Source organism: Pezoporus flaviventris, unplaced genomic scaffold, assembly GCF_033815535.1.
Source record: "Pezoporus flaviventris isolate CSIRO_AGI_PZ_B2104156 unplaced genomic scaffold, CSIRO_AGI_Pfla_v1 ptg000055l, whole genome shotgun sequence".
NCBI lineage: Eukaryota > Metazoa > Chordata > Aves > Psittaciformes > Psittacidae > Pezoporus > Pezoporus flaviventris.
In genome coordinates, this window is record NW_026892603.1 from 5,500,446 (window position 1) to 5,520,059 (window position 19,614).

General features: G+C 34.1%; 1 protein-coding gene across 6 annotated transcripts in view; it reads right to left on the reverse strand.

Annotated features, from left to right (window-relative positions):
• PHF14 (PHD finger protein 14) overlaps positions 1-19,614 on the reverse strand; it is a 162,135-nt gene that overhangs the window by 85,516 nt on the left and 57,005 nt on the right. For all 6 annotated transcript variants that reach the window (XM_061469264.1, XM_061469263.1, XM_061469266.1 and 3 more), the window contains 2 exons: positions 9,886-9,936; positions 9,601-9,722 (listed from right to left, as the gene is read on the reverse strand). In XM_061469264.1, the coding sequence (XP_061325248.1) occupies positions 9,601-9,722; positions 9,886-9,936 (173 nt within the window). The remainder of the gene's footprint in view (positions 1-9,600; positions 9,723-9,885; positions 9,937-19,614) is intronic.

Sequence of the window (19,614 nt, forward strand, 5' to 3'; positions counted from 1 at the left end):
AAGAAAAGGGAATGTCAGCAAAACAAAATGTCACCATTAAATCATTTCACAGCATTTTGTGTCAGAAACGTAATGGAAAATGTGCACATCATGGGAAAGGTTACTGTTCTTCCAGAACATCTTTTCACTTGGTTCAGAGCTCATCCCTCTACATAACTGCGCAGGCACTACTGATGGTTGTTCTCCCTGGGCTTAATTTGGCAGTTGAAGGATTGTGGCATTTTCAGGAAACCACAGTGCAGTGATTTTAGTGGGTACCCAGCTGAAAGTGATGCTATGATTTAGAATAATTACTCTGTTTATCTGCAATGGTAAAAGTCAGTTACTGCACCATATTCCAATGTCATCCTATACTTTACTGTATATTTTCCTAATACGGCATCACATCAGATCTCAAAGTCAGAATCAGAGGGACATATTGTTCATGTTCCTCAATAGTAAATACACATGAAATACAATAGCATTACCGAGTTTGACAAGTGGGGGGAAGATTGGGGAAGAATCAGTTCAGCCAGTTAATCAAAGAACTGAAAATTAATTTACACTTGACCTTTGCATTGTTACAATCAGTGATATGAAAAAGGAAACAGACCCATATTACTTTCTGCTAAAAGCTTTTAGATATTCTGGAAGAAAACATACACTTCTCTTTTTTTTCTCTTGCATATCCTTTCCACACCTTTCTTCTCAAAACTAAGGGAAATTACTAGGCCTTCTCAAGATGAGGTCAGAGAGGCTTAAAATTTAGCTGTAACCTGAGTCAAGACAGCATGGCAAATTCTTAAAATTGTGAGCTTCTCATCTCCACAAGACAACGGTACCCAAAAAAACATTTGTCCAAACGAAAATATAAAAAAAAAATTAAAAAAAGACACTTTAAGACGAACAGCAAGATTCAAAAATGCATTCAAGGGGTAATTAAGTACTACCTTAAACATTCAGGGATACTGAATTCCTGCCTTGATAAGGAATCTTGCCTTTGGCATTTTGAATGGCCTGAAGCAAATCAGATTTAATTTCATTGAGATGAAAATGTAAAGGAATCACACAAAGCAGAAGTAATAATAACAATCTCAACTGCTGCAAAGGAGAAGCCAGTTTTATTGTTTGCAAGGCAAAGCAAAACCTTATTTTAGCCTTGGATATGGTATACATGACAAACATCCAAACCCCCAAATTAATCAAAATAAAATAACAATCATGTCAAAGAAAATAAAATTAATAAGGCACAAAAATTACTGAAAACCATATAATTCTATTTTATAAATTCCTAAGTTTTGCTTACAGGAAAAAAAAACAACAAACTTTAAGGTTATCCAATCTGTAACTTCAATAACCACACCAATAGAGAGCTAAAGTAACAGCGACAGTAGACAAAATGAAAAATCTAGTGGATGTCAGCACTATGCTGACTTACAGTAACAAGAAATAAAATGTACAACTCTAACCCTTTCCCATAAAAAACCCATTCTGCAAAATGATTAATACTAAATTTCACCATTCTCAAATTATCTAAATACTATTATACGCCAATTATTTCAGCTACCTCAAAATAAAGTTCAATAATAGAACTCGATTTCCTGTAGTATATACTGCAAAAGAAAGCCACCTTTACTAAATATAATACTGAAGAAGCATTATGAGAGCAGGGTTTTATTGGCGGTTTCTGAAATTATTTTTCAGTGTTTATGTATTTAAAAGTATGTCCTCCAGTAAGTAGCTCCGAAATATCTTGGGCAACAGAATTACCAAACTAAAAAGAGCAATAGTTCATATACATATAGATTATCTATAGCCCCTGAGGTAATACTGCCATATGCAAAATTCTTGATTTAGACCCAAATCAGTAACCAATTGCAGGCAACTTTGATCCACTGATTTATTAATGAAAATGGTGCTACACTCCGTTTTAATCATGTGAAGAATAATTCTGGTCAATGATATAAAAATTGACTCAAAATCCTTAAGCTTCCTGACATCTAACTGCTTTTCATATATAGGCTCCTTTGGTAATATAAAACATACTCTCACACTACTCCAAGATAAAATTTGTTTTGAATAGTGTATAAGCAGTTTTGCACCCAAGCCTCAGACCTCCTATTATCAAAACACTATACAGATTAACTAACTACAGATCAAAAATTGTAAAAGCATTGGTCAGCAGCAATGTAACAGTATGCATCACTATTTTGCATATTAAGATTTCATACTGAAATAGACCATAATATACATTACAGCTCTGTGAACAGACATTTAGTTCAGAAAACTGACTGCACAGATGCCCACTTGATACTAACTGTGAGAAGCCAAAACTGATGCTGCAACATAGCATTTAAATGGCTACTGTGTCCTGCTGTGGTCTTCTACCACATTACTTTAATACCTGAACACGAACACTCTCAGGTTATAAATTTCATAAGCATAAATTCCAGTTTCACGGCGCTGTAGCAATAGCTCAACTTAATGATATAACACAACTGAACTGATAAAGAATGTGACATTTGTTTTCTGAATATCCTGTATTATGAAATGCTCTGATGTGATAACCTTGCTGCACTGAAAGTGACTGAAGCAGTTTGGCCAGAATGATGGAGTACCTGACACATTTAAACACCAAGTGAATTGAATGATCTGATGCAATTCTGATGCTGGAAGAAAAAATTACTGAGAATGACCACATAAGTAAGGAGCTACTGACCCCATGAAGATAGATGTTTTTGCAGCCATAACCTATTACTGGTAACCAGACTGGGAAACAATTTGATACGTCATCTTTCCTTCACCATCACAGGTAATGTGATTTCATTTCCCTGCATCTTGTTTCATTCAAGTAATTTTTATCTTCTGAAGAGGCACCACACTCAATGACAGCTTTATCTAAAAAAGCTCGCTCATTACTTATAGAAAAGACAACTAGGAGATCATCTGCATTATACTTTCTTATTAATTCTTCCAAATCCTAGGAGTTACAGAAGACAAAAAAGTGCAAAGGTCTCTGATGCATGTATTTCCTAAGGCAGCCAGGAAAGTAATACATAAAACTGAAATTCACAGCTGGTTTGGGAACAGATGACAACTTTTGAATATATTTTCAAGTTGTAACATACAAATCCATGATTGCAGGACAAACTTATCAAGCAGCTGTAACTGAAGAACAGAACTATATTTTTTAAAAATCACCGATCAGATCACTTATTTACAAGTGGTCATCTAGTTACAGACTTCTAAAGTTTATGACACTGGTACACCATCTTTTCAGATCAGCAGACTTATACTTGTACCTGAAGAGTTCATAAAGGTTCTACAGATTAAAGCCCAGCATACAAGAGCTTGGCAGTCATTGGTCTACCATCATAAAAAGATCTCCTTCAAAAAACTACACTTTTTCACAGTATTTCAACAGGAAATGCCATTAAATGAAAAAATAATATTAAAAAAAAAAATCCGACATCCTATCTGTCCCCCAGAGGGGAAAAAAACAAAAATAACAAAACCCCCAAACAAATATCACCCTTGCTATGTCTGCCCTTGACCAGAAAGCACTGGTAGGCAGAATAACCTTCCATGCAATTTTGCTTTTTCATGATGAAGGCTCAAATCTAAGCTTTACATAAAAATAACATAAGATGGCCTTGTGCACCTGGCTTCCTCATTCCGAGATAATGCAGAATTGAATAGAAACAGGTCTTTTAATCATGGCAACGTCTCCAAAATTTCTGGTTTGGGTCACTCCGATGCAGATTAACTCTTAAGATAATACAGTATGATCTCGAAGGAACGAAGAATCAAATCAGAGATGGAACACAAAATCAGTTTTCAAAGACCTGAGCTTCTGTTCTTTAGATGGCTTCAATTTCTGTGAGAGTCAACCATAAATCAGGAGAAAAAAAAATAATGTGGGCTTCAGCTCAGATTCTGCTGTCTCATTTCAGGAAAGTAACAAGTAAAGAAACCCTTTAGATTATCAGATAAATAGACTGGTTCCTAATACACAGAAAATTCCGGAGCCTGCCATGGACTATTTGCAGTACAACTTCAAATGTTCCACACATTTGCAGATTTAGGTAGCTGGGTACCCCAGATGCAGAGATGCCTTGCACTCTGCTTCTCAACAAGTACTGGAAGTCTTGCTACCAGACCTGTGCCTGACTTCCAGGTACTCCACAAGACAGCTTCACAACGCCTACAGTGTTTTTTGGAATATCTGCCCTAACAAGTGAATTTACTGAAAAATCTGTGGTATGCTACAGTAAAATGCAATGCAGCATAGGTAATTCAGTTTGAATAAAATCCTGTCAACAAAAATGTGCATTTGCCATGTATTATCCTTCTATCTAGCATAATAAGAAGACTTTTTAGAAGGCAATAAAATAAGGTAAATGACAGATAAAATTATCTAACAGGGAACTTAAGCAATTGGGAAAACTAATGTGCAGAATTAATCCCTATGAACTATAGGGCAGAAATAAACTACACACCTGAATGTTAAGTTTCCTTTCATTCAAGTAGTTCATTTCAATAAAATAATGCATTTGTAATCCCCTGTAAAACATGAGATTGTTGCAAACTGTGTCTGAATTACGTAACATTTTGCTTGTGATTAATCTCTACTTTAGCAGCCTTAAACTTCTGAAACAGCCGTAAATCATGGGCTTTCAATTACTAAGATGGATTGTTAACTTTGTTGCAATGCATTTAAAGTAATTAATAATTAATGTACTCATTCTGGAATAAACTTCAGCTCACACAGAGCTTCAAAAATAGCAGCTAACAGATAAGGAAGAAATCTTTAACTTGAAGGGTGGAATGCGCCTCTGAATGAAATATAAGAAATATAAATGCAAAGATGAACCTATAAAAGACAAATTCATCTGAGGAATATGGCAATTCACAGTTTCAGAGAGAAAATTTCCAGAGAATTCAGAAAAGTCTGACTAGAACACGCTTTCTGTCAAAGCCAGAATTAAACTAGATCACTTTTTGTAGCTAAGGACTCAATCCTTTATACAGTCTAAATTATCAACCTAAATTTGATACGTACATTTGTATCACCAGAATTACAAATGCTGCATACATTTTAAAGATTTTCAGTTACAGTATGACTTGATGACTCAAAGTTATGCCAAGACTCAGTTTCACTTGAGAGTTTTGCTTTGTTGTATTGTTTTTTTTCTGTAGTAAATAACACTGCATGTTTTTTTCTTTCTCCCTTCCTACTCTTCACCTTCCCCCTTAAGGCTTGCCTTGACAGAATGAGAGATACTGCATACGGAGAGTATTGCAATTGCTTGAAACATACGACTTAGTATGTTGGGAAAAATGAATACTTCCACATGTAGCTTATTTCCTAGTAAACATGCACCCTAAAAATAACATATATGCTTAACAATTTCTTTTGCAGCTTTACATTTTAGAATAGTTTATAAGCAGCATTCAAATCTTTTAAAAAAAATTTACTCTATACTCTTTCAAATACATGACTTAAGTATTTTTACCTTCTCTGTAATGCTGAATAATTCTCCTTCAGTTGCTATATCAATCAAAATAGGACATTTTAACTGACTACAAAGCATAAAAATTCAATACATAAAACTATACAAGAATTTATTACAATACACTTGTGCTTTAAACTGTGGGATGAAGAAATGCAATGCTTTTTCAGGGATACCTTTAACCTGGTCATATATGATTTTGCCCCATACGTAAACTATATTCTAATTTTATTCTGCTTTTCTCAAATCCAGTACTGAGATTATCAATTTTATATAATGCACTATATTCCTAAATATTACCCAGGGATGTCTTAAAGCCAGTGACTGAAGGTATAATACTATTTTTTTTAATAGCAGCAATTGTGCGGGCTGGATTATTTTTTGAGAAGTGGCCACTTCTAAAGAAGTGAAGTCATTCAAAAGTATTCCCTAGGGAGATTTTGACCTAGGTTAGACTGTGTATGCTTCTTTAAAAAAAAAAACCTTATTCTACATATTAATAGAAAACACATAATCCAATTTTTTTTCCTTTTAGCAAAATGGAGCAGACAGTAATACTGTGCTAGATCCACTTCTTGTGTACAGTCATTCCGACACTTACTCTGGAGTATGGGGCAAGATGGAGAGCTAGCTGAACTATTCATATTGAGCCACCTGAAATATGCTTCCTTACCCATGTTTCTACTAAATATGGTTAAGTTCTAGAGGGAGCTACAACGGAGATATTTTTAAATTTATTAGAGACTCATGCAAGAGAGTAATAAAGCACTCAGGAAACCTATAAAATGTCTAAACTATACACAACTTCAAGACTGACAAAAAGAATGAAAAGCATCATTACCTAAATGTTTTTTAAACCAAACAGTAGAGATTCCCTCTAAAAACAATTTATCCTTCAAAATTATTTTCCAAGTTTATTAGAAAATTTATCTTTCACATCAAGCTTTAGAAACTCCTGTGTTTCAAAAGAGGTCTTCAAACAAATATTTTCAATATTTGATTACTCCTTAAGATATAGCACTATGCTGTTATAGGTACCCTCTGGCTTTACAATAATTTCAAGCACACATTATGACTCCTTTCAATGAACACTTATCTCTTTAAAAAAAAAAAAAAAGCGCCGTGTCTCCAAGCGTTAAATCAAACCTATCTGCATCAAGTATAAAATATGAAAACCCTTCCAGATTTTACTATTATTCCTCTCAAAACTCAATTAGAGTTAATTCGAGTAAAAAGTTATTCAAAATCCACACCTGAATTACAGATACAGCTTTCTTACTGTCATTTAGAGTGATACAGATCAGAATTTGCCTCATTTGAGTAGATTTATTCAATTAACTTTTCACTGGTCGTCTCATTTGTAAATCTTGACTGTGCCACTCACTAATCTTGTAAAAGTTAAAAATTTCAAATGTATTAAGTTCAATAAAATTTACACAGATATATAGAAAGAAATTTATAAAGTAAATTAACTGTGAATTCTAAAAACAAATATAAAATTGAAAAGTATCACAAAAAGGATCACAAGACTGATACTTTTTTGTGGACAAAACCACAAAACCTAAACTTTCAGTTCTAGGGCATGCTACTATACTGAAACAACCTATCTATATAATCTGACATCAGTGACTAAGAAGTACTGTCTTGGTATGTCTATAAAACACACATGGCAAATATTAGCAGGGAACATGACAATATATTTTAGCAAAGCTAAACTTAAGATATTCTCAGTTTAACCATTTTCTGGGTACAAAATTGTAGTCACCAAGGCAAACTTCAGCCAACTAAGGAACCATCATCATTCATCAGAAGGTAATGTACTTTTTTAGGAAGACTTTCAAACTCTCTCACAAGGAATTATTTAAAGATTTAAAACCATATGAAAGACAGGTTCTGTAAACACACTGCACATAGAAAAAATAATCCCTCAGCCATCCAATACTACACAGAAGCACCTAAAATGGAGTCTAAAAAAAGTGAATCTCCATTAGTCAAACAGTAATAACTGAACAATCTATGCTTTTATCCTAGATTCATTACTATACACTACACTTTTTAAATCATTCCTTAGCTTCCTTTTATCTTTATTCAGTTAGCAACCCCAAAGTGAGAGCATCACATACAGTTTATAAAAACCTAAAATTTTCAAAAGCAGATTGTTCAAGAGTCGTGTAACCAGCCCTGACAGAGGAAACACACAGCAGAAAAAGCTAGAAGGCCCATGAAGATTATAAAAAAATAATACTAAAACAATTCAAATTTACTAAGTACTTTACCACCATTATGCAATTATCAAAAATAAGCCTTCACAGCACTGAATAAAATTGCAGGTATTTATAGGAATTACCTGAAGAAAAGCAAGCTTTACATCTGGAATTTATTTTCAAAACTAATATGGAAAATAAGACAGATTAAAAAAAAATAATCCGAGAATTATGAAAAAAGGACTGGAACATAAGAATTTCCTCTCTCCTCCCATGCAGGATTACTATCCATTTCCAAGCCCAATTCTAAGGATGGTTTATAAGAGAAGTTATTGGATTCTGGCATGTAGTAGTCTTATTTTGAGCTCATCTAAATTGCTACTAAAATATTTTCATGTAGTAAACAAGACATACCACTAATTTTCTACCATATTCTTTAACTGCAACTTAAATATACAGTTAGTCATGGCATTTTCTCATCTTACCCTTTATGTCCTGAAAGGTGGTATTTAACACTTCTAGAAAAAGCTTGAAGAAGAAAACTAATTCACTAGCTTTTTCCACAGTAAAGCACAGTACATGGTGTTCCCAGGATTCCTTCCCACAATGAAAAGGTCTTCCTGCATCTTTCATTTTTTGTGTACCATAGGGCTGAAGAAAGCCCTTTATCTTGTCATGGGCAGTTAAAAACTGCTGCCATCAGTTCTCATGACTGTAACTGTACCAGCAATCACTCTAACATCCTGCCTCTATTTCAAAGTCTGGTACTGAGCAGGATCTAGGAGTACCTAGCAGGAGTAGGTTGCCTACGTATGAGAGTCAGTTACTGATGAGCTTGTACAGGCACTATGCCTCCAATTTGGAAATAAAAATACAAAATGGCATACAACCCTTACTTCCTCAGTAAATCACAGGCTGTAATTGATACTAAAATTAGCTGTTCTGAGTACAAAACATCTGTACCTGGGACACATCCTGATTCTACAGCTATTGCCTGCATGTATCACTGACTGACTTTTCTCACAACCCTCTTGAAAGAAATTAAAAGATGTATTTTGGAATCATTCCTTCAGTTAAAAACAACAGTTCCACCTGAGCTAAAGAGATCTTATCAAGACAAGTCTAGTTGAAGCACAGGGGACCTAACTATAACACTATTTTTATCTGAAGTTATTATGAGATCATTTTAATGAAAGCTCAGTAGATTCAATTGAAATCCACTTTCTGGTTGCTAAGCTCCAGTATTCTTCTTTAACGAATTGTGAGCAATTTCTACAGCTTCACAAAGAGGCGACACTGCTAGCTATAAAGTCAGAATCAGCAGAAGTTGCGATCAACAGCAGCTATTCAATGGCAGCTATTCTACACTTTAATTAGATTTCTCCACCTACTAGAAAACCTTTCAACAGATTTTTTTACTTCTGTTTCAGATAAGAAACATGATTATCAAACACTTTCATAATCTGCATGATTAATGGATGTATATTAATACATTTTTAAAAACATACATTCCTCATAATCCACATTTCAGCTCATAAAATTGTTAATGATGCTAATTTAATTACTTTTAGGATGCTCCTGTAGCTTTAATGTCATTAAATTACTGGTTTATCTTTCTGACCTGCTCCGGAACATTGACAATTCACCCTGAAAAGAGAAAATTATTTCTCTTCTTTTAGAAAAACAGATTATCTTGGTTATTTACATCTTAATTCACAGTGTAAATGTGTTTGGCAGGTCAGTAAGTGAATCAAGTCAATATTTTTAATGCAATGTTTCCCCTAAATAAGATTTTGTTCGTTTTAGTTTTGTTTTTTTTTAAGCACATCTTCTTTGTTATAATCACAATGACAAAGTGATGAAGATGGAACTTTAATTTCTTAAAGTCAGAGCATCAAACCTACCTGACTAGATTTTCATTGTCTCCAGTCCCTTTGCAGGTAGCACATTCAGTCCTTAAATCCTCTGACTTGGGTTTCTTTTGTAAAACAGACTGTCGTTGTCTTCTTTCTCTGGGAATCCGTTCCTGTGATATCAGAAAGCAAAAGAAAGGAATGGGGGGGGGGGGGGTAAGGAGGGAAGGAAAGCAAATATTTCAATTATAGCACTGAAAATAACACTTCAGTCCAAAGTTTGATTTTTTTGTGAAACTGTTAAAAAAACAAACAAACAAAACACTATATTCCAACCTCGGGTTTTTCTTCTTCAGGCACAAAGCTTCGTTTCCGTCCTCTAGTTCTCTGGAAGAAAAATATATTTTAATTCAATATTGGATAGGAATATAATGGGTTTGCTATTTATCTATTATTCATAACAATAACAAAAACATACCATAGGAAATAATTTAAAGCATTAACTACTGAACCACTGCAAGACAATTATAATAACCGATGTCAGAACAACAGCTTCAGATCCTGGTTATAAACCTACAGACCTAACTAATAAGTAAATATAAATACATTTGTTGACCTAAGCATGTGAAGCTTTATCCTAAAGAAGACTGCCACCAGAACTGCGAATCTCCTACCAACTTTGCACAAACTTCCCAATGCTGAAATTCATAATCTGAATACTGATATGAACAGTATATTACAGCAAATTCCTTGAGCACTTGAAGTGCTCTTTTTGTAAGCCAAGTGATCAGATTAAAAAAAAAGCAATCAAAATTAAAAAAAAAAAATCATTAAAACAGAAGCAGAAAATAATTCTTCTAGCTTTTGAGGAGTAAGCAAGAATTAAAGGTTTCAAACTGAAGCTTAGTGTAATGGGCATATGGCAGATGGTCATAAAGCTGTAGCATATACTAACTTATGACTAGTACACAACTGATGGAATGCACAATAAAAAAGTGGAAATTATTTCAGTATTACAGTTGGCCAAAAGGTCTAAATATCAACAGTGAGGAGGAAAAGAGGTTTCCATAGACTCTAACCGTAAACACCAAAGGTTTACAAGCAGCTGTATGTAACTAAACTCAACTCATGCGAGTCCAGTTTCAGTCACAATGCTTTTATCTCTCAAATAGCAGCATTATAACCCGCATATGTCAAGTAACTGTCACAAGCTGACAATATCAAACTCTCTCCTCCTTGTTTAACAAGGAAAGAAAATTAGAAGGGATGCAAAAGGAAATTAAAAGCCTCAGAGACTGTTCCACTAACCCACAATGTCTGACACATTGACACTAATAAAATAAATAAGTAACAAAATGAACTTTTAAGTGCTTGTTTTTCTGGAGGAAATCATCACATTAGAAAATCATTTGTCTTATGCTTAAAACAACACTGCCTACTTATGATGTCTTCAAACTTTTTTTGAAGCAGCTGGTGTACATTGCAGAAAAAGTAAAAGCCAACTGATGGGAAAAAAAGCGAGTTTAAAATCACAAGCAACCATAAATTCAATTGCAAAGAAGCTAGGAATATCATGTTTCTCCTGTTTGGGGTCCTCTTTGAAGGGGATTTATCCTAGTTTCAAATTAAGGCTGGTCTCTATTTTAAACCATTTTAATTAAATATTTAAAATATGTTTACCTTATATAACTATATTCTAATAGTCAAAGAAAGTTCAACTGTAAATAAACCCATCACTTCAACGTAGCTATACCTTTCTACTAATGCATATTTTGACCTGCACATGTGTATAGCATACTGTTTGGGAAGTTTTTTTTCTTTTTAGGTAAGAGTTAACTCTATAGTAGAAAGGACTGTAACAGAACAGAAAACAATATTCTACCTTGTGCCTCTTTTACCATTAAGATTCTTTTCCACATTTCCTTAAAGACAATTTATAAAAATCTGTAAAAGCTTCTATTTAATACATCTCAATATTTACTATACATTCTATAATACAGTCATATAACTGAGGCGTTCTACCTTCCACAAGCCATACAGTAGATACCTAAGTGTACTGATTTATTACAGGTAACTGAGTTTATCAGTGTAGTATTAGAGATATTCGTGTAACATGGGCTACATGACAGCTGCATGTTACACAGCCCAAGGTCACTGTAATTTAAAACCAGACAAAAAAGGGTTTGATCAGACATCAGCACTGTAACTGCCAATTTCACTACTTTCAATCTCTGGCATTAGTCCTAAGTACACTTATAAATTTTGACAATTTTAAGCCACACAGGCATTGCTGAATGCAGCTGTATAAAGACTAAAAAGAAGTAGATGTAAAGGTACATGCCAATGTCAGCAGTGTTATGGTCCTCATTGCCTCCATGCTTAAGCAAGAAGAGAAAATAATGCATGCCTTGTACATTTAGAGTAATGCCATCTTCAAAACTGATATGCAATTTGGAAAAAAAGGTAACAACAACATTTTTTACCCTAAGTGTAAAAGAATACAAGTTAATAACTGCATTTTAAGAAGCAATGAATCATAGTCTAACTTCAGCAAGTGGAAACACAAGATCCATAAATAATCTAGTCACCTTTGTCAAGAAAATGTTGGTTTTCATAAAAAGCGTGATGTATATGACAAGGAATATCACATGAAATTATACTTGCATTATGCTTCCATTAAATTTCTAAACCTTCAAACATGCTCAACAATCGCTAGAAAACAAACATTAAAACCAGTATCTTTGACATACACATTTGTAGTAAATCTTTTATGCTTTTAAAGTAACAAAATCTTACACTAATGTTTTTCCAAACCTATCGTCACACATATTTCTTCCAACATATTGGCAATGCTAACTTCTTCACAAAATCATTACACTATTGCCAGCATTCACAATGGAAAATAACATCGTAAAATTCACAACAAAACATTGAATATTCTCTGATTTTCAACAACAGCCTTCCAGTAGTAAGGCATATGTGACTTTATATACGTTCTCACTGAAGTTACCTTACAGGTTCACCAAAAAGAATCAGATAAGCCTGGACTATTTTGTCCGATATTTTTCACTGCTGTTTGCCTCACCATATTGTATTCACTGTTCAAAATGCTTTGAATAATTTCTATCACTAGTGGGCTCAGAATCAGATTATAAACATAAAACATTAGAGCTGCATATACCTGCCATAAACAGATTTCTTATAAAAGAAAAGCTTAAATGAACAGTGTTATTGTGTATGTCCAATGATAATATTACAACTGAGACAAACTTGTTCATATTCAGAACTTATTTAGAAAAAGAGATGTTAATCCAGTATAAGATGCATGTAACCTGCATATCAGCTTAGAGATTTAAAAGAATAAGGACATAAATGGCTAAAAACCAGAATACTGACCTAAGAAATGAATAATGATGAAGCACAAATGATGCAATGTGATGCGGATCAAATGCATGAGTGATTAGGGGTGACATTTTTAGAATACATATGGACAAGAAATCAGTAGAGGTATGGGAAAAACATGATTCCAATCCACGGAAGGAAGTAGTGTACTCAAGACACTTCAAAAAATTAGACCATTAAAAAAAAAAAACAAAAAAACCTCCAGTCCAAAATGGAATTAAAGATGTTGTTGGAAGAAGAAGAAAGACTGAAATGGGAGTCTCCATTTTGGACGTGTAAAACTGAAAAGTAAAGGCTTCAGTTATCATATTCAAGTTGTTTATAAGCAATTCGGTAACAACTGGACAACAATATAAAACATGTAAAATTAAAAGGATTAGTTAATGCATTAACTGTATGATTTTGAATACTCTCAGAAAAAGAAATTCCGTACATGAGAGAAATGAAACACATTTGTAAAGGACAAACAAAGCCTGCGATGAATCCTACATTCTGAGAATAGGCTGGTTTTGCAAAACAGCAGGTAATTTTGTTTACAAAACAGTAAAGGAAACAAAGCAGCAAAGCCAAGCCCCAAAGGAAACAGTCTGTTTGCCACTGCTCATAGATGCAACAAGTTGACATATGAGTCTCCAAATATGAAAGCAGAATGGAGAACATAACAGAATAGGTGCCCACCTGACCCAAAACCACCATGGCTGTGACGAAACCATATTGCTACGCCTCTGGAAGACGCATGCTTTAAACCAGTGCACCCAAAGGCAGGAAGAGAAGGCAGAACATTCCCTTAGAGCAGTTTTGCTTTCTCAGCTGGAAGGAAAGGAAAACCAGCCATGATCCAGAACTCTTCAACAGACCAAAAGTGAGGAGGCAACTCCCAAGAGTCACAAGTATATGCTCCTGTTAAATACTAAGTGTTCACTGAAGTGCTCCTGGAGGATAAGAATTTATAGTGTCACCTACTTCATTTCTTCTTGTACATAAAAAGATAAACAGGAGTTATCGGTGTTACAAAGAAATGGAAAAGAATATGAAATACTGAAAGCATCTGAGGTCAGTGGCAATGGCTCAAGTCCACTCCACATAAAGTAAACTAGCATGGTTCTGGATGTGATCCACTCAGTCACTATTTTGCAGAAAATCAGTGGCGAATTGTGCATGGCAATTTCAAAAAGCTCTTTGAGAAAGTGAATTTAAGCCCAAGAGGTTAGAGAACAAAGATATTTAACAGAACCTAAGAGTCATTTAAAACAGCGATAGCAACTCTGCCAGTATTTCAAACATCAAAATAGAATGCACTGCTCCCAGTTTCTCCTTTGCTTAATGCATTTACTGGTTAATGTATTTTTTTTAATTGTTTGCATAAGCACACAAAGGCAGCAAAGAGGCCCAGCACACCAGCTTATGCCATTTTGTCTGTGTGAATTCAGGGGTTTCACGATGTTAGTGTGTACTGCTTCTGCTAATAGACAGGAAAGATGATCTTTATCATGCTGGTGCTTCTATACCTCTTGGATGTCACAGAAACAATATCGTCATACATAAAGGGCTTTTCTTCACTGAGTTTCTGATACCACTAATAATATTGGTACCATGAAACAAATATTACCCTTCTTCATAAAGGTGAGCACAGGAAATTCAGTCAGTACTCCAAGTGCTCCTGGAGTTTGTGGGCACATGATGTTATTATGAAAGTGTATTTTCATTTCTGAATTTCATATAGTTAATTTAAAACTAGTCGCAGATTTCAAACTTAAACATTGATTAAATTACTAAAGACATACCTGACCCACAAAACTACTGGTACTATAATTTCACTGATGTATAAAAAGTCTGTGGATGATGATTTGTGTTGTAATTACTAAAGGGACAAATATTAAGAACTTCAGATGCTTTGATTTTTGTAGACCTATAAATCTCAAATTCATTCTCTAAAATACAACATATTTGCTTTTTATTTCTGACCGACCAGAAGCTACACTGACTGCTAAAGAAAGACACATAGTTACATATACAATACACAGTGAAGACGACCAGTAGGAGATTGCAACCATGCTTTAATTCTGTTTCCCATCTAAATTCTTCAGGCATTTTCATTATCTTATGTCACCTTTATAGTTAACACACTGATATTAATGATGTACTTCCACAGTTTTACCTTTTATCAAACAATTGTTCACTGATATATACCACACATACCAAAAACTTTTAACCCTCTCACTCTTGAAGGCTTTAACATGTACTTGTTGTTGAGAATCATTCCAAAGAAAGAGGTCATGTCATTTAATTACTACATGACTCTGATATGAAACATAAGCAGAGAAGAACACTTTCAGAAAACAGAATTGGGAAAACTTCCACTGCTACCAAAAGGTGACCTAATGAAATCACTGTGCTAACTATTAAAAGCATGCATAGAGCAAACTATTTTTCAATAGTTTTTTTCAAAAAAACACGTTGAAACTGCACAGATAATGTGATCTCTCTCCCCTGTTAAACACAAACTATGACCGTTTTTCAAAGATAGCAATTTTTAATCCATAATGTCATCCAATCCTTATTAAGAGTTCAATGTTCCAAGAATCCTTTGCCAATGGAAAGTTACAATCAAGCCAGCTGCAGAAAAACCCCTTTGACTCCCTTTGCTTTATTAAAAGGCAGGTAAAAATATTCTATCAACCACACCACACAAGCACAAAATTATTTTAAATGAAGGTAAGGACAGCAACATAGACAGCAGATGGCACACTTGCTCAATACAGTTCAAAGTGAATACCTTAAATGGTACATATCAATACTATTCAAAATACCTTTGAAATAATTATTTAATTTTCTGGAAAACTGACAGCAATAAAAAGGGAACTGACAAATAAACAGCAGTAAATCAAAACATGATTATAAAGAGAAACAAGTCTACCATGAAGCTTAATTAGAACTGCATTTTCCCCTATTTCTTTTTCTTAATTCACATTCTCTTGAATACTTTTATTTTCTAGAAAAGTAAAAATTTTGCAACATTCCTGCCATCAAGGTATACTACCACTGAATGTGGCAATTAACTTGAAACTACCATTTCTGAGACTTGTAAGCATATAACAGAATTCAAGAACTGGCAGGATCTAGGTTTTTTACCCTTAATTTATTCCAAAGCACACACATTTGGAGAACTGAAACAGAAGCAGGAGGGCAACAAGGCCAGAAAAAGTCAGTCTGCAGATGTGGCTAAAGTAAGTGATTCTCTTCTGGAAAACTGAACTTAATATACTATTTGCAGAAGAGATAGACACATTAGTTAACTTATGTATTGACATTTATGCCATCAGAATACCATTTGTAACATGTCCATCTCTTCACGCCTTTGCTACATCAAAAAGAAGTGACCTTTCATCTATGGGTTTTCTTCCACTTTCTTAAAAAAGAAATCAAACAAACAAAATGATCCACAAACAAACAAAAAGAAACAAAAAAAAACCGCAAAGCTCTGATATACTTCATCAGCTTCGAGCACTGTGGAAAAGCTGTATGAATGTATCCTACTTCCCTGCTTTCTAAATTTGACCTCAAGCCAAACGAGTCCTATACTATCACGCATCCATGTATTTGGCAAGCTGATTGATTTAGTTTTTATGTCTGTACTGACACATTACAGACTCAGCTAAGCTTTTACATTCAGTGATGAAGCAAAAAACCCAGGTATTTTATAATGTTCTTTATAATGATAACATTACATTTCAGAAAGCTGTGTAACTCCTGATTGATTTTTTCTACAGCAGTCATGTTCAGCTGACAGCAATTTCTTTAAAGTTGAGTAAGTCAAACACCCTACTATCAGATCACTGATTTGAAAGGTCTTTCAGGTACTTATTTAGAAGTCCTATTTAAATGAGTTCATAAATCATTGACGATGTTAACTAAAATGACGACTGATAAATATACATAAAGTGCTTTAAAATTATTTATGTTTTTATGAAGCAGTGATACTTACATTCAAATTGGAATTGCTGTTATGTTTTCCTCCTGCAGCCATCTGTTATTCAAAACTTGTATCAATGACATCACATAATTAAGTTACACAATAGATGTCTGGAAACCACTTTGGTGGAAATGCTTCAGTTAAATACAAGATAAGAATCCTGTTTATCTTTTAATATACTTGGTAAGAAAAAAAAATACATCACCCCCTTTGCTATCTTTTCCTATCTGAAACAAAAGCAAGAAATGGTCATCTATTCTAAATAAGTATTTATTTGTAAAACAAAAGCAGTATACACAACCACTCCCTGCACTAAAAACACTTTGTAGGTGCTTTGTCAGTATTTTTCTTTTATCATTATTTTTTAAAAACTAATCTACTTAGACTACAGCCCCTCCGGCACAGAATTGTTTTCTTCCATGTTCCGAAGAATGAACAGCATAGTGTTGGCTAATAACTTCTTCCCCCAAACACAGACTTTTTACTGCTAAACAGAAAAATTACTGTTTATTTGGACTGTACACAATGCAATTACAGAAAAAAGCTATTAGGTTTTCAGGTTTTAGATAACGAAAATAAGTCTGATATTGAAAGATCAGAAGGTTTTATTTAAATCCCTCAACACACCATTCAGTTCCCAAAACGCCTTTACAAAAAAGCCTTTTTCACCTTTACAACACAAGGTAGATACTTTCCTACTCAGTAAAAAGGAACCAGAAATGGAATTTCCAAACAAAAGAAAACATGGCATAATAAGAGTACCAGCATGTGACAGCATTTGTTGGAGGATGGACCATTCAAACAACACAAACAGTACTTTACTTCAACAGATACAACAGAATTACAGGAGAAAGCATTCCCTACCACCTCTTACAGCTGAGCAATATGGCTCAGGAAGATGCGCATGTATGTGACATTTCTCACAGAAACTCCACTATGCTTCCAGACAGCACGTACAGTAGGTAAAACATACTTCAAGGACTTTTAAAGTCAAGTCACTGAAATATACTTGATTTTTTTTTCAAGGGATAAAAGCGGAACACTTATTTTGCAAAAATATAACATCAGACTAACAAAATTATTTTAGCAAAACCTGTGTATTCGTTTTTATTCAAGAATAAAAGTTGGCAATTTGTTAAAAGCTGGTTTTGTATACATGGATCATCTCTGAAAAACTGAACATACATAGTTGAGCAGACGAAACACATTAAACACTCAACTTACTGCTCTACAGCACTATCCATATCTCTTTAGAGATTTTTTCCAAATAAACAAACCATTGTACACTTAATCTTTATAATAAAAATATCCAATATGAAAAACCGTACAGTTCTGCAAAGATGTTTAAAAACGTTTTCAGATTTTAAGGAAATATGTTTACAGACTTCTGGTTTATGCAGATCAGCTATTGATTTCTATTAGCTATTAATTTCTATGAAGTCAACTAGAGGCAGAAATAATTTGTGAAGCTTATACAAGTATGAAATTGGAATTATAAAGATCAGAGATTTTCAATAAAGCTAGTTTAAGGAGTTATGCATTGCTTAAAGTGTATAAGCATAAATGATGAATTAAACTCTGCCCACAAATACAGTCCTTATACAAGAGGCTCAAGTTTAAAGGCTAATGCCTTGTCTATTTACATTTATTTATAATTTGTATAGACATTGACTCAGAGTATAATTCTGCCATGTTTAAATCTATGCTTGTGCACTTTGGTATATTCTCTAACATGGCCTGTCTTTGGAAGTTTAAAATCAGAAAGGTCTTCCTGTAAATTTTAGTTATATTTTTTATATACAATATGACAGGTGTTCTCTCCAAAACAATGCAATCCAAATGGCTGGACTCTGTCTTCCTTTTTTCTTTGAAAGGGCTGATCTTCATATAAATATCCTCTGACGTTTTTGAAAGCTAAGGGGATGGACATACTACAGAGCACTCACAAGGTAATTCTGAAAACCTATACAGCATTAGGATGCAAAATAATGCCTTGACACACAATTTATGTAGATAAATGTAAGGGAGAAGCAGCGTCCTGACTGAATAACCTGCTTTAGTCTCACTTCTCTCACACTTCCAAATTACAGAAGGAAGCCGAGTCTCTAACACCACGCAAAAGCTGTGAACACTTGGGTACTCCAGTTGCCACAGGTCGCTGGCTATCATTGTTCTGATGTGACATTAGGCTGAATTAAGATCTGAGCAACACAGTCTCAAGAGAAAACTTGTGTTTTCATTAAACAGTCTCACCTTCCTCTCAATGAGTTGGAATATAAATATACCTCACAGTCCTTCCCAGCCATTAATTAATGATGATCCGTGCTTTTTGCACAAGCAGAATTGAAGGTATGAAGAAAAGGTACCTCATGCAAAATAATGCAGAGCATCCTACTCTGAATCTCTGCTAAAACTATCCTGACACAGATAAAAGGCTATATACTTAAGAGACTTAAGACAAGAAAAACCTGGAAAAAACTGTTAAGTTCATAAGGGAAAAGAAAGAGAGAAACAGTACACGTTGCGTAAGTTAAAATTAGATATCATTTTTTTTTTGCAGTAATGCAAAACAAATTCTAAGGTTACATTTAAAGAAGGAAAAAAAAAACCCACAATTTTCTTGAAAAAATATTTAACCCTGAAGAGAAAATCCACATCATCAATGAATTCAGCAGCTTTGAAGAATAATA